The sequence below is a fragment of the Pleurodeles waltl genome, chromosome 5 (genome assembly GCF_031143425.1).
Source record: "Pleurodeles waltl isolate 20211129_DDA chromosome 5, aPleWal1.hap1.20221129, whole genome shotgun sequence".
Classification (NCBI taxonomy): Eukaryota; Metazoa; Chordata; class Amphibia; order Caudata; family Salamandridae; genus Pleurodeles; species Pleurodeles waltl.
The window spans coordinates 1772596033-1772611774 of record NC_090444.1 but is presented as its reverse complement, the minus strand read 5'-3'; the positions used below and the strand labels follow the sequence as shown (position 1 = coordinate 1772611774).

The 15742-nt window shown below is 49.1% G+C and overlaps 1 protein-coding gene across 2 annotated transcripts in view; it reads left to right on the top strand.

Moving 5' to 3' along the window:
* SPDYA (speedy/RINGO cell cycle regulator family member A) overlaps window positions 1–15742 on the top strand; it is a 470100-nt gene that overhangs the window by 292311 nt on the left and 162047 nt on the right. For both annotated transcript variants that reach the window (XM_069236211.1, XM_069236213.1), the window contains exon 3: window positions 15433–15518. In XM_069236211.1, the coding sequence (XP_069092312.1) occupies window positions 15433–15518 (86 nt within the window). The remainder of the gene's footprint in view (window positions 1–15432; window positions 15519–15742) is intronic.

Sequence of the window (15742 nt, the reverse complement as noted above, 5' to 3'; positions counted from 1 at the left end):
TCCATGATTGGCATATTTGATTTACTAGTAAGTCCTGAGTAAAGTGCTCTAGAGGTGCCCAGGGACTGTAAATCAAATGCTACGCGTGGGCCTGCAGTACTGACTGTGCCATCCAGATGAGTAGCCCTGTGAACATGGCTCAGACCTGCCACTGCAGTGTGTGTGTGTGTGTGTGTGTGTGTGTGTGTGTATGCAGTTTTAAAACTGCCAATTCGACATGGCAAGTATACCCACTTGCCGGGCTTAAACCTTCCCTTTTTGTACATGTAAGGCACCCCTAAGGAAGGCCCTAGGTAGCCCCATGGGGAGGGTGCAGTGTATATTAAAGGTAGGACATGTAATGATGTGTTGTACATGACCTGACAGAGAAATACCGCCAAATTCGGTTTTCACTGTTACAAGGCCTATCTCTCTCATAGGTTAACATGGGGGCTGCTTTTAAATCTCTTTTAGGTACAGTTTCCCATTGGGAGCAGATGAAGATCTGGAGTTTGGGGTCTCTGAACTCACAATTTAAAAATACAACTTTTGGTAAAGATGGTTTTTAGATTGTCAGTTTGTAAATGCCACTTTTAGAAAGTGAGCATTTTCTTGCTTAACCATTCTATGCCTCTGTCTACTTGTGTATTCCACGTCTGGGTCAGACTGACAGTTGGGCTGTGTGAATACCCTCTAGACAGTGACACAAAGAGAGCTGGGGTGCAGCCTGCATATCCTTATGAGTCTCCTGTGCTAGAGTGGGAGGGAGGAGCTGATACTTACATCTGAAAGGGCTGTGTCTGTCCTCACACAATGTAGTCTCCAACCCCCGGTTGTGCCTGGGGCCAGGCTTGGGCAAGACAAGATCTTGTGAACAACAGAGACTATTCTTTAAAGTTTGCTTACTTCAAAGGCAGAAAGGAGTATACATGGTGGACCCAAAACCCCAGATTTTTAGATTACTTCTGGAACCAAGAGGAACCTCTGCCAAGGAGAAGAGCTGGAGGAGGAGTACTGCCCCTTTGCCTTTGAGTGTGCTTGACTGGGTTGGCCTGCAGTTGCTGCTTCTGTCTTTGAAAGGACAAAGAAGGGACTTTGCTGTGTTTTCCTGCTTGTGAAGTGTCTCCAAGTGCTTGGACTGAGCCTGTCCAACAGTGAGTCTCCTCTCTCCTAGGATCAATGGCATCATGCTTTTTTCTGTTCTTAAATGCTTGCCTCTAGATTAGGCATCTCCAACAATTCTAGAATATCAATGAGATCAACTCTCAGGAAGATAAGAGGGCAGAGTAATACTAACCACTCATGGAAACCTATCACTTAAATGGTGGTGCTGATCAAAAAATCTACTCAAAGGAATACATTTCCATTAAGATGTAGCGACCCAAACCATAGTGATGGATGCCTCCCTAACAGGTTGGGGTGCTCATATGGACCATCTACAGATACAAGGCTTGTGGTCCCAGAAGGAACAGTCTTACCACATCAGCCTTCTGGAGATGAAGGCCGTACATCTGGCCCTGAAGTCTTTTCTCCCATTCATTTAGGTCAAATTCTTTCCTCGTTCAGACAGACAATACATCAACCATACAATATCTGAACTAGGAGGGAGGAATGAGAACCAGTCCTCTTTCACTAGAAGAACAAACAATTTATAAATGGCTAATATCTAGGAGCCTCAAAATTACAGCAGTCCATTTATCAGTAATTCAGAACGCTCAATCAAACACTCTCAGCAGAACCATTCAAGAAAATCAGGAATGAGTATTAACCGACTCTGTACTTCACAATATTTTTTCTGACTGGGGTTTTCCCCAAATAGATCTTTTTGCAGACGGGAGAATAAGAAATGCCCAAGTGTAGGAGGCTGGCTCTCTATGTAGTGTGCAAAATGTTGCACACTGTGCAGAGGGTCCAGGCAACCACACATTGGTTTACAGAGGTATAAACCAGACCACCTAATGCTCTAATTTTGATGGTAGATTGGTTGAGCAGTTAGGCTAATCTTGGAGAAGTGCAAAGCATTTGTTGTACTCACAGTATCAATAAATGAAAACACACACTCAAAAGAAAAACTTACCAATTTACAAAAATACTTAAGATTTATATAAAATTTGTAAGACCAAGATCATCAAAATCGGGTAAATACATTTAAGTCATTAATTTTCAAGTTTAGAAAATGTCTCAGTTCTGTGTGTAATTGCACACCATTGGAATCAATGGAGAAATAATTTTAAAATGCATATAAAATCAGGCACTGCGTTTACCAATCTCTCCTCTCTGTTGTAGGTCAAGGTTGTCAGTGGGCCCTGTGGACCAGGTAGAGAAGTTCGGGCGGCTCCTGGTTTCGGCGGGAGCAGCTGCAGAAAGTCTTTGGAGTTGGTGCAAGGCCACTGAGGGGGACCACTTGGACAAACACTGCACAGGCGGACTTCAAGGTAAATCCGGTGTGTCAAGATCGCGAGGTATGGGGGACCCTTAGAACACAGATGGATCTTCGGTGCAGGGCACAGGGTGGCGCAGAGCGAATCGGTGAGCCAAGAGCTTCGCGCAAAGGTGCCCTTGGAAGCAGGAGATAGGTCACTTTGAGGATCGCATGCAGATCAGCAGGGTTATTATGGTGAGAGGTCCTGGTTGTTTCTGAAGTCCTTCGACTGGGGCTTCCTCCTGGTCCTTTTGCAGTCTGGAGTAGATTTTCCTTCCGGGTGTCCATAGTTGGGGCTTCAGTACCCCTGACTATTGCATGGTTCAGCTACTGGAGGTCGCAGTGCCACCAAACTTAGCACACTTGCAAGGTTTGTCCTCCGGGTCTGTTGGGTGAAATTTGGTGTTGCTGCGGCGTCTGGTTCCTTGGTCAGCAGCTGGTCATTGAACTGGACTTCACTGACTTTTGGGTCTTTGATGCAAAAGAGTGATGCCTTCACTCTGAAGGGAGATCTTAGGTGATTTTTGAAGAGTGGAGGTCTTCTGGGGTTTTTTAGAGTCTGTATGATGTCCAAGCAACCCCTCAGCGGCAATTGTCGAGTCCTGGGTGCAGCAGGCAGGGTTTGGCACCTTTTTCTTGATGCAGCAGGACTTCAGTTCTCAAGCCCAATGTCTTCTTTGTTGCTGAGCTTCTTGTGTCCTTGGAATCTGAATCGTTGGTCTAGGGGTGCCCACTAAATAATGTATTTAGTGGGCATTAATGGGAGTACCTAGTAGTGACCAATGGGTCATCTACCTTAGGGTGGCTACACAAATTATGTGACCATTTCCTGTGGGCACAGGTCGCTTCTCTATTCCTGACAGGCTATTTTTCTACCATGCAAGATGGAGGAAAATGAAATGGAGGGGTCACCTCGCATGCAACACCTTAGGGGTGGTGCAGGCTGGTGGTCGCCACTCCTCCTGTCCTTTGTGGGTTTTCCCGCCATTGCTCCAACCAAAAGTGGGGATTTGCAATGGGGGCGGCCATCTGCTGCTAGCAGCAGGCCTGGTGGTTGAGTTTCAAAGGTGGTAAGCCCTTTGAAGCTCCCTAACAGGTCATTCCTGAGGAGTGAGGTGTGACACCTCCACCCAGAAAGGGCTTTGTTCTGGGACCGAGAGAGCAGGAGCTCTCACTCCAGGGTTCCAGAATCTTGTCTGGTGGTGGCAGGCTGGTTGTGACCGGCCAGCAACCATTCAAGTGTTAGTTAGCTTTGCAGGGGTCACCTGTAAGGTGGCCCCCGGGTACATTTTGCAATAGTAGTGGATAGGACACACAGGCTGTGTGCCATGTCGAGTTTGCATTTTAGGATTGCACCAGGACACTCAGCCTGCAGTGGCAGTGCTTGGGGCATCTGGATGCATGGCACATGAGGAAGGCACAATCTGTGCTACTGCCCTCGGGGGCCTACCCTAAGTACCCCACGCCTTGGGTACCTAAGCACCATTTACTAGGGACTTATAGTGGCAGCTAAAGGTGTTGCCAATTGTATCAATACCTTTGCAATTTTAGGGAAAGTACACTGGTATTGGAGTTCTGTCTAGAAGGATCCCAATGCACCCCAGTCCAGAAACGAGGCAAAAAGTGTGTGTGAGGGGTGTGAGATACTACAACAGGGTGCCATTTTCCCACACCAAGCTTCACCTCGAGGTTTTACCAACCAGGTAAACTGGGGAATGCCCTATGGATCAAATGGTTGGACAGATCTCTTCATGCCTTTCCTCCAATTCCCCAACTGCTAATAGTGATCATCAAGTTGTCACACTTGATGGCCAGAATGATTCTCATTGCTCCAGAGTGGCTCCAACAGTGGTAGTTCATGGATCTCTTTCACCTCTGCGGGCAGACACAGGAGGCTACCATGCTGACCGGATCTTTTTCAGAAGTGTGAAGGAAGATTCAACACCCCAAACTTCACTTGTTGAACTTGGTTCCTGCTCCCATAAAATACGCTCACCTGAACCCCCCTCAGGAATGCATTAATGTTTTGAGAGGAGCCAAAAGACCATCTACTAGAACTTCCTATACTTTAAAGTGGAAGAAATTCTGCACCTGGTGTTTTGAGAACAACTTCTGTCCTCTCACTTGTCAAGAAGAGGTGGCTCATCCATACCTCCTCCATTTGGCCAAAGCAGAATTACAACTCTCCTCTATTAGAGTGCACCTTGCAGCAATCGCAGCCTATCAAAAAAGTCCTTCACAAATTTTTTTTTTCAGAATACCTGTGGTTAAGGATTTTCTAGAGGGCATTAAAAAGATAAATCCTCCTGTTCGGAGACCTTCCCCTCCATGGGATTGAAATATTGTCCTTTCTCACCTTCTGGCTCCTTTTTTCTGATGGATACAACTACCTGTGGATTCCTCACCTCATGAATACTCCCATGGCGCCAGCATTCGACGGAAATCTTCTTACTAGTCTCTGCACGTCGACGAGGACGTCACTCTAGCCCACGCGACGCCGTCTGACGTCATACAGGCAATAAGAGGTCCTCGACGACGTGCGGTCGTCAGTTCCCTTTTTTCCGTGCATTCGAAACGGTTATCTTCGAGGGAGCAACTGTTACTCTTGCGGTTACAGTGTATATCTTGCTGCGTAGTCTTTCGCTGTGGAAATAATGTCGCAGAGGAAGTCTGGATTTAAGCCTTGTCGTGAGTGTGGAGGCAAGATGTCGGTGACGGATCCTCATTCCGATTGCCTTTGGTGTTTGAGCTCCGACCACGACGTCTCGACTTGTGATTCATGTCAGCACATGAATCCAAAGGCCCTCAAGGAACGTGAGGCGAAGCTGTTTATGGCCAAGTCAAAGGGGAAACATCACAAGAAGTCTTCTTCCCCAAGACATCGGCGTCATCGAGACTCCCGGTGCCGTAGAGAATCTCGGCGTCATTCAAAGGAGACTCGCTCCAGGTCTCCGGATCGGCGCCGAAAGACATGGGAGGTCAGTCCCACGGTTACGCCGCATCCTTCGACGCCATTGCCCTCTCCGGCGTCTCCAACTTCACCTGGACAGGCGTCGGTGATTGAGGTATTGGAGCCTCAAGTGTTTTCTCCGGCGCAGACGCCGAGGCCGGCGTCGGGGTCGCCTCCGAGACAGGCACCCCAGTATCCGGCTTTTCCCACCCCTGGAGCCGATAGTTCCGCATTCTTGAATGCGATGTATGCCATCTTCCAACAGATGGCTCCAGGGGGTGCTCCGGCTGGGCCTTTGGCCTTTTCTTTGGGTGATCCTGCGCCTCTTCGGCCGGCACCCTTTATGCCCTTTCTCCCGTTTGGGAACGTGGGCTCGGCGCCACTGTCGGCGCCGGTGGCCGCTCCGGTGGCTTCAGAAGGATTGGCCCCGGGGATTTCCATCCCGTCGACGTCGGGATTTCGGCCTGTGACTCCGGTGGGTCCATCTGCGGCAGTTGCTCTTCCGTCGGCGCCGAAGTTACCTGTGGCGCCGGATGCGGCGTCGGTGGCTTCTGAAGATCGGCGCCGATCTTCGACTTCGGCGGAGGCATTGTCGACTCCGCGTATTGAGCAACGACTTCATTCAAGGAGACGTGCTCTCCGTGTATTGGAAGAGCAGGAGTACCAACGAGCCCTAGAGGAAGGAGAGCTAGAGGACTCGGGTGATGGGCTGCGTGGACTGGAGTCGGCCAGTGGGCTGGACACTTCCCCTGAGTGGGACCTTTCGTCCCCGGGGGAATATACTGAGGAGGCTGCTTCCTTTCATGCAGTGGTACGGAAGGCAGCTAGTTTTTTGGACCTGCCTTTGCCGGTGGTGGAGGCAAAACAAAACCTTTTGACAGAGGTGTTACATCCGGCCTCAGCCGCGGCGGAGCCTCTGTTACCATTTAATGACGCTCTGCTGGATCCGGTGTTAGAGGTGTGGAAGAGGCCGGCATCTTCCCCAGCAGCTCACAGAGCCGTGGCCAGGAGGTATCGGACGGCTCCAACTGACCCTGGTTTCCTATCTAGGCACCCTACGCCGGAGAGCTTGGTGGTGCAGGTCTCCTGTTCGTCCAAGTCAGCGCCTGGTTCTTTTCCGACGGTGCCTGGGGACAGAGATTCAAAGAAGCTAGAGGCGCAGTCGAAGAAGATTTTTTCATCCTGCAGTCTGGCGTTAAAAGCCACCAATGCAACCTGTATCCTGGGGAGGTATATTCATGCTCTGATGGATGACATTTCCTCTTCGTTTACAGAGCTTCCCCAGGGTCTTTTGGATCTTGTCTCAAATGCCCAGGCTGCTGCGACCCAAATTATCCAGACGGGACTGGATACCACCGACTCGGTAGCCAGGGCAATGGGCACAACTGTGGTGGCAAGGAGACAGGCCTGGCTCCGTAACTCGGGCTTTTCGGCAGATGTACAGTCCACATTGTTGGATCTCCCGTTTGATGGGGACAAACTGTTTGGAGCTAAGGCTGATTCGGCCTTGGAACGTTTTAAAGAAAGCAGGGCCACGGCTAAGTAGTTAGGGCTCCAAGCTCCTTCTTCCACGGCCTCTTCCAGATTCTTCAGGAGGTTTCGTGGATTTGGGCGTGGCTCTTCCTCCTCTTCCTTTCGGGGGAGTTATCAGCAACCTGCTTCTTCCCATCCCTATAGATCTTTCAGGGGGAGAGGTAGGGTCCGCACCAGAGGAGCCTCTCAGCAGCACTCTGCCTCTTCCTCATCCTCTGGCGGGGTGCAGCAGGGGAAGCAGCCTTAGGCTTCCACCATTTCCCACTCACTCCTCTCCTGTAGGGGGAAGATTACAGCATTTTCTCACCAAATGGAAGACTGTTACATCGGACACTTGGGTTCTCAGTGTTGTGGGAAAAGGCTACACCCTTCCCTTTCGGGAGTTCCCGCCCCTCATCCCGCCCCGCCCTTCGTATTGTTCAGAAGAACACCTCCTGTTGCTAGAACAGGAGGTGCAAGTCCTCCTTTCAAAGGGCGCGGTGGAGTTGGTCCCGGAGCAGGAAAGGGGTCGAGGAGTTTACTCAAGGTATTTCCTGATTCCCAAGAAGGATGGTCGTTTGAGACCAATTCTGGACCTGAGGATCTTGAATTGGTTCCTCAAGCAGGAAAAGTTCAAGATGCTGACCCTAGCACAGGTGCTTTTGGCGTTGAACATAGAAGACTGGATGGTGTCTGTCGACTTGCAGGATGCTTACTTTCATATCCCGATACTCAAGTCACACAGGAAGTATCTCCGGTTTGTGGTGGGATCGCAACACTATCAGTTTGCGGTCCTTCCGTTTGGTCTTACTTCAGCACCTCGAGTCTTCACGAAGGTGATGTCGGTGGTTGCGGCAGAACTCAGAAGGAAGGGGATAGCAGTATTCCCTTACTTGGACGACTGGTTGATCAAAGCCAAGTCCCCGGAGCTTGTGTCGCATCATCTGCAGTCAACAACCCAGTTGTTGTTCGACCTGGGTTTTTCGGTGAACGAGCCCAAATCTCACCTAGAGCCCTCTCAGCGCCTCCTGTTCATAGGGGCAGTACTGGATACAACATTGGGTCGGGCCTTTCCTCCGCCTCAGCGGATTCAAGATATTCAGGATTTGGTTCCAATGTTTCGAAATGGAGCGGTAGTTCCAGTCCTCAAGGTCCTTCGTCTGCTCGGTCTTTTTGCCTCCTGCATTCTGTTGGTCACGCATGCTCGCTGGCACATGAGGGCTCTTCAGTGGTGCCTCCGAAGGCAGTGGTCTCAACTCAGAGGGGATCTAGAGGGTACTGTCAAGATCTCCAGAGATGCTGCTGTGGATTTGAAGTGGTGGATTGCAAGCAACAATCTTTCACAAGGAAAGCCGTTCCAGCAGTCGCCACCAGTGACCACAGTCATAACGGATGCTTCCACTCTAGGGTGGGGAGCTCATCTGGGGGATCTGGAGATCAAAGGTCTTTGGTCTCCAGAGGAACAGATGTTTCACATCAATCTGTTAGAGTTACGGGCTGTACGTCTGGCTCTCAAGGCCTTCCTCCCTTCCCTTCGTGGTCAGTCGGTACAGGTCCTAACGGACAATACTACCACGATGTGGTACATAAACAAGCAGGGAGGAGTGGGGTCGTACCTTCTCTGCAGAGAAGCTCTTCGACTATGGTCCTGGGCAAAGGACCATCGGATTTGCTTGATAGCAAACCATCTGGCCGGAGTTTTGAACGTGCGTGCGGACAGTCTCAGTCGCCACTTCTCGGCAGACCACGAGTGGCGTCTCCATCCAGATCAAGTCCGTTTAATCTTCCAGAGGTGGGGGTTTCCTCGGGTAGATCTGTTCGCCACTCGAGAGAATGCGCATTGTCCGTTGTTCTGCAGCCTTCAGTATCCGATGCAGGGAGCGTTGGGGGACGCGTTTCAAATAACCTGGTGCGGCCAGTTGCTTTACGCGTTTCCTCCCATACCCTTGATTCCTCGAGTATTGAGGAAGATTCGCCAAGACCGGGCTCTAGTAATCTTAATAGCTCCGGATTGGCCAAGGAGGGTGTGGTACTCCGACCTTCTCCAACTCTCAATGTGCCCGCCGCTCCGTCTCCCTTTCAGGGCAGACCTCCTCTCGCAGTCGCAGGGGCAGGTTCTACACCCCAACCTCCAGAGTCTGCACCTACATGCCTGGAGATTGAACGGGGCAACCTGAGTTCCTTCTCTCTCCCGCCTGAGGTAGTGGATGTTATATTAGCGGCCAGGCGACACTCCACTAAATCTATCTACGCTAATAGGTGGTCTAAATTTGTTGCGTGGTGTGGAGCGAGGCAGATTGATCCTTTGCATGCTCATCTATCGGACGTTTTGTCTTTTGCTCTATCTCTGGCGCAGAAAGGTTGTGCAGTGGCTACCATTAAGGGTTATTTATCGGCCTTGTCAGCCTTCATATGTCTTCCAGACCAACCATCTTTATTTAAATCCCCTATTGTTATCAGATTCTTGAAAGGTCTTCTAAATCAATATCCTCCAAAGCCATTCATTATGCCGCAATGGGATTTGTCCTTGGTCCTGACTTTCCTTATGGGGTCCCCTTTTGAACCTATGCATTCTTGCCCCTTGAGGTATTTGGTTTTAAAAACAGTCTTCCTGATAGCTATAACATCAGCAAGGAGAGTGAGTGAGTTGCAGGCCTTATCAGTAAAGCCCCCTTATACAACTTTTTATGGGGATAAGGTGGTGTTGAGGACCAAGGCTGCTTTCCTCCCGAAGGTTGTTTCACCCTTCCATTTGGCTCAGGCAATTACTTTGTCCACGTTCTATCCTCCGCCTCATCCTTCCAAAGAGGAAGAAAGACTGCACCGTCTGGATCCAAAGAGAGCGTTGAGCTTCTTTATTGATAGAACAAAGGATTTCAGGCTGGAGGATCAGCTGTTTATTGGATACGTGGGCAAGAGGAGAGGAAAGGCAGTCCACAAGAGAACACTATCCAGGTGGGTTGTTCTTTGCATTAAAATATGTTACTCTTTGGCAAAGAAGGATCCTCCTGAGGGCATTAGAGCTCATTCCACCAGAGCTAAGTCGGCCACTTCGGCCTTGGCCAGGGGTGTTCCTGTGGTCGACATCTGCAAGGCCGCAACTTGGTCGTCCCTTCACACTTTTGCAAAGCATTACTGTTTGGATTCTGAGGTTAGAAGGGACGGCCATTTTGCACGGTCAGTGCTGCAGGATTTCTTGGTTTGACCATTTAGGCACCCACCGCCGGGCGTGGTACTGCTTTGGGACTCTATTCATGAGGTGAGGAATCCACAGGTAGTTGTATCCATCAGAAGAACGAGTTACTTACCTTCGGTAACGACTTTTCTGGTGGATACATTAGCTACCTGTGGATTCCTCACGGTCCCACCCGCCTCCCCGTTGCCTTTCTGGTCTTACCAAGTAATCCTTGAGTGCGCTCCTCTTGGTCTTTGAGGGTGCAATAGATGTGTATATAATATATTTATATATATGTATATATGTATATATCTTTGTGTATATACTTGGTGTGTGTATATATTTTAAAAGAGAAAGTTTTATATATATATTTATATAAAAAGATTTACAGTTATTCATACACTGTTGTGTGTTTTTACAATATAATGGGATGTTGCCTTGCTCTTTCATTGCATTGCCTGGTTGTTCTCATGCACGTAAAAAATGATTGGTACTGACGTCCGCACGTCGTCGAGGACCTCTTATTGCCTGTATGACGTCAGACGGCGTCGCGTGGGCTAGAGTGACGTCCTCGTCGACGTGCAGAGACTAGTAAGAAGATTTCCGTCGAATGCTGGCGCCATGGGAGTATTCATGAGGTGAGGAATCCACAGGTAGCTAATGTATCCACCAGAAAAGTCGTTACCGAAGGTAAGTAACTCGTTCTTTAAACCCATTCATAAGGCATCTCTTCATCACCTTTCCTGGAGGGCTTCCCTCTTGGTTGCCACAACTTCTGCTTGTAGAGTAAGCGAGATACAGGCCCTATGTTCCCATGAGCCTTAGACAATATTTCATAGTACAGGGTAGTGATGAGGACCCATCCTAAATTCCTCTGTAAAGTAGTCTCAGATTTTTGTGTCAATCAGACTATTTAATTTCCTACTTTTTTCAGAATCCCTCTTTTCCTGCAGAGAGACCTCTCCATACTCTTGATGTTAGGCAGGGTGTTGAAGTCTTACCGGGATAGGGTGAAAGATTTAAGGAAGTCAAATCAACTTTTTGTGAACTGTGGTCCTACTAACAGGTTTTGCCAGTTTAAAACAATTTTTTCGAAATGTATTGTCTTGTGCATAATCCTTTGTTATCAAAAGTCCAACAAAACCCTGCCTGGAAGACTTAGAGCCCATTCCACTAAAGGTGAAACAGATACTGGCATTGTCAATGCTTTTTTTATCATGGAGTAATTGCATTCTTCTTAGTGTATATGAGGCCAGTGCAACAATTTCCTATTAATGTTTCAGTCTTCTTTTGGCTTATCGTCACATGTGATGAGCTCCATGTTTTAATAAAGTTGTAAGTCAGCACTGACAGTGCTGCAGCTCTTCTGCCATCAAGCCTTCCACTGAGAAAGCAGCATAGTGTTCTCTACCTAACAAATCTTGAACAATGCAACAGAAAAAAGTGAATTTGAACTGAATTACCTCCAGCTCCCTCCTGTCCTCGTCCCATTAATTGCAAGTGAGATAAACCTATCTCGCTGACAGGAAAAAGACCAAGGAATGCTGAGAACCCTACCCTCCTATGCCCTCCCACCGGGACTACATAAGGCATACTTACCCTTCTTTTTTCTGTCTGCCGACAGGATGATAAGAACAAGGATTAGGGGTTTGCTCCTGCGTGGCTGGAGCACTCCATTTGTTGCAGTCTTCCCTGGATACCATTTCAGCTAGGCAGAGGTGGCGGCCGCAGGATTCACGTCTACCAGCCTGCTTGGTCAGTTTTTGGCTATGAGTTTGGCTGCCTGTCTGGTTGGGGGGGGCTGCCATGGCATGGTGTCCCTTCTCCTGGTCTGTGGGTAAGATCAGGGTCTGCCCGGTGTTTGAGCCCCCTCACTTGCACAGGGTTCATGTCCTGCCACTGCCGGCTAGTTGTCAGGGTGGGTGTGTTGTGGATGTCTGGTTCATCCTGTCCTGACAGGACCCCTGTTGTATTTCCTCTTCGTAATGTGTGACCGGCCTTGTTCACTTTGGTGGGTTTGGGGACTCCAGAAGCGGGGAGTGGGTGCTGCCTTCCCCCTGCCTCGAGTGAGGGTTCCGAGGTATGCGCTTGTGTTTTACTGGTGTTGCAGTGTCCTCCTATCTGCCTTTCATTTCCCTATTTTCGCATCCAGCTGCCTGTGAGTGTCATACTCTGTCATTATGTTACCTCCTTCCCTGCCTGGCATGCATGGCGGCCTTGCAGTCGCCTGGTTTCTTCTCTGTCAGGGGTCGTTTTGGTGCCATTGTCTTGTCGTGTGTTTTTTGGGCAGCTGTGTGTGTGGGTCTTGTGGCCTGCTTGCCTCCTGGGGGTTCCTTTGTGGGGAACCTTGCAATTCTGGGGTTGGGTAGGGCCTGCCTTGGCTGGATTGGACTACCAGTTTGGTTTTTGGGTGGATGTGGTGTTCCTGTTGGTCCCCCTTTGCTGCTGGTGGTTTTGGTTTGTCTCCGGGAATTGCCATATGGGCGTTTCTCTTCTTTTTCTTGTGGCGGCCTGGCAAATCCTCTCCCCTGGCTCTTCAGTTGGTCGGGCAGCTGTGGGGAGGAGATGGGTGCGTGTCTGTGTCCCTGCTTTTGTTGAGTTGGTGACCTGGGGGTTTGCTCGCTGGGGTGCTCTCCCTGCTTCTCCTTATTGGGTCCTCCTTTTCTGGTATGCTCCCTCCCGTGTTGCTCCTGGGCTGCAGCTGCTTTTGATCACTGGGGTCCGGGAGGAGTGTGGTTGACCGCAGTGCTCTTGCTTCTCCTTGCCTTAGGGATGACAGCAGTCAGTCTTTTCACTACCGCTGTCAATTGTTTTCAAGAGTAGGCCTGCTGAGAGTTGGCCTGTGCCGCTATGTTCCTCGGGTCTGGTTCTGCTGCACTTCTTCCTTCTGTGGTTGGAGGTTGTGTCTGTGATCTTCCTTTTGGGGAAGGTTTCCTGTGTCTGTGGAGGCTGTTTTTTTGTTGTTCTCCTGCGTTCGTTCTCTTGGCAGGGTGCAGGGATTCTCTATGGACTTCTGTGGGACCCTCTGTTCATGCCTGAGATTGTGAGTCCCCCTGCCTGTCATGCTTGTTTCCTGCCACCATGTTGGGGCCTGGTTACTGGCCCATTTTGTAGGCCTGTTGGGGAGTGTGTCGGGCCTACTCTTTTTGATGGACTTCCTGGCATGATTGTGTTCTTTGCTTCAGGTGTGGCCTCCTGTTTGTTTCAGTGGTCTTCTGGGACACTAACTTTGCTGGCATTGCGGGTGGCTTTGTTGTTGCATCCCTCTGAGTGGTAGTGTGCACTTTCCCTGCATCCCTACCTGGGGCTGGTTAGTTGTGGGCAGGTGATGGGTGGCCTACCTTGGTGGTTAGGTTGTCTGGTGTCCTTCCATCTGGCTTGTTGGGTGCCCTTTTTTTTATGGCACTAGGTTCCCATTTTTTGGGGTCGCCTAGGTGTCCTCTGGGTCTTTGCAGGGACGTCTTTGGGCTGATTTATTCCTTGCCCTGTTTGCCTCTTTGCCTCCTCAGGCTTTCATGCCTTAGGTTTTTTGCCCACCGCCAGCTGGTTGTGGTCTATTTGGATCCTGGGGGGCTGTTGGTCCAGGGATTTGGGGGGATCATGCACCCTGTCTCTTGGCAGGGGGTTTATAACTGTTTCCTCTGTTGTGGGTTGGTGCTTTTTCTCCTGTTCCTCTTGTTTCGGCTAAGGGTTTGGTGTTTCAGGTTCTGGTTTCCAGTTTCTGGTTCCGGTGTTTCACCTGCCCTCTCTTTGGGTCAGACAGGTCAGAGTTTCAGCTCTGCTGTATCCCTCCCGTTTGATCGCCACCTCCCTACTGTCCGCCCTTGTCGCTGGTCGGGGAGGGGGGTGTCTCCTGCAGTTGTGGTGTTTCAGTGTGAAGCCTGGTTTTTGTCAGCATCCTTTTCCTGTTGGTATTTTGTTTCTGGCATGGCTCTTTGGGGGTATCCTCCTTTTGCAGGCTTGTCGGTGTTGAATTTTCTTGTTTCATTTTTCTGTTGACCTGCGGTCCTTCAGGTCACCTGCTCCTCTTGTGGGCCTTTGTTCTTCATGGGATGTGTTCAGATCTGTCTGGTTGGCCCAGATACGCTCTGGTAGGGCTTTCTTCGGTGTCCCTGATGCGGGGTTCTCTGGGACGCTTTTTTTCCCGTCGTGGAACCCACTTCCGGTTCCACTGGGGTTGTTCCGTGGTCCCTGTGGGCTGTGGCTCATGTTTGTTTGCTCTGGTGTGGTTGTGGTCTTTTGGGTCCCTCCTTTTGCTGCTCTTCCTTCTTCTGGTCATGGGCTACGGAGAGTGTAGATGCTGCTATGTTTTTTTGATCTGTCTTTCCTTTAACATGATGGTCTTGGGGCTGTTTGTTCTCTGCTTGGGCTTCTCTTTGTCCCTCGTCTTCTCCTTCCTCTGTTGAGGGATCTGCCCGGTTGTTGGACTGAGGGGTTGTCTAGTCTGTTTTCTCCTCAGTTGTTCTGGGCTGTTTGGGGTTGCTCTTTGGAGTGCTGCTTTTTTTGGGGTGGCCTCCTTCTTGAGACTGTCTTTTTCCTCTGAAGGCCGGGTTTTCGGCTTGGGTATTCTCACTTGTAATGAATGGGACGAGGACAGGAGGGACCTGGAGGTAATGCCCTATTACTTACTGGTAATCTTCATTACTCCTGGTCCTGTTGTCCTCGTCTCATTCATTACAACCCCCCTCCCGGACATCCGGCCTTCATTCTGGTAGTTCAGGGGGAATGCTGGGTAAGTATGCCTTTTGTACACCCGGTGGGAGGGGGTGGGAGGGTAGGGTTCCCAGCATTCCCTTCTATTTTTTCTGTCTGTGACATAGGATCTCACTTATAATGAATAGTACGAGGACAACAGGACCAGGAGTAATGAATATTACCATGTAATAGGGCATTAGATGTTGGTGTAGATAAAATAATATAGCATAATGGAAGCATTGAACAATGCTCCATTGACGTTACCATGGTAGGTATGTTAATGTATGAGGAGTCTACAAAGAATGTGATTCAAGCTTTGAGACGTCCAACATGCCTTAAATATGGACTCAACAGCAAATTAGGCATCTGGCGTTTGTCACAAGCTGCAGAAAACCTGTAAATGTAAACATGTAGTGTAAATAAAAATGCAATTGTACTCATTTAAAGTTCACGCAGTCAGGTGTCATTAAACCAGCGAAGATGCAAATTAATTCTGTTTTAACGTGTGCAGGTCTAGCCCTGAGACCTATTAATGTAGGTTTTGAGTGCGGCATGTTAATGTAGAATAGATGACAGTCTTTTCAGTGACCGTTAGCAACCTACCATTGGTGAAATGAACTGTCATTTTATTTCAGTTTTGTGTATAATATGGTGGTTCTCAGTGAGAGTAACGTTTGACATTGTCCCCTCTTTTGACAGTATCTTTTGGCGATGACCTTTGTGTATTTCAAAAGAGCTGGATTTAGCATAAGTGAGCACACCAGAATGAATTTCTTTGTTGCTTTGTAAGTACGCGCTATATTTTTAATTGCTGCTTAGTTACATTGTCCGACGTTGAGGAAATCAAGAAAAGTCTGTAGTGAGTGGCTGACATTAGGATGAAATGAACAGTTATTTCAGCTTATACTATATATTACTTTTTAAAATGTTCCTACCCCCACTTCTGTGATACAAACTATCTATACTATATACGGCACCCGAGTAGTTTGGGTCACAATCATGGGTTTTG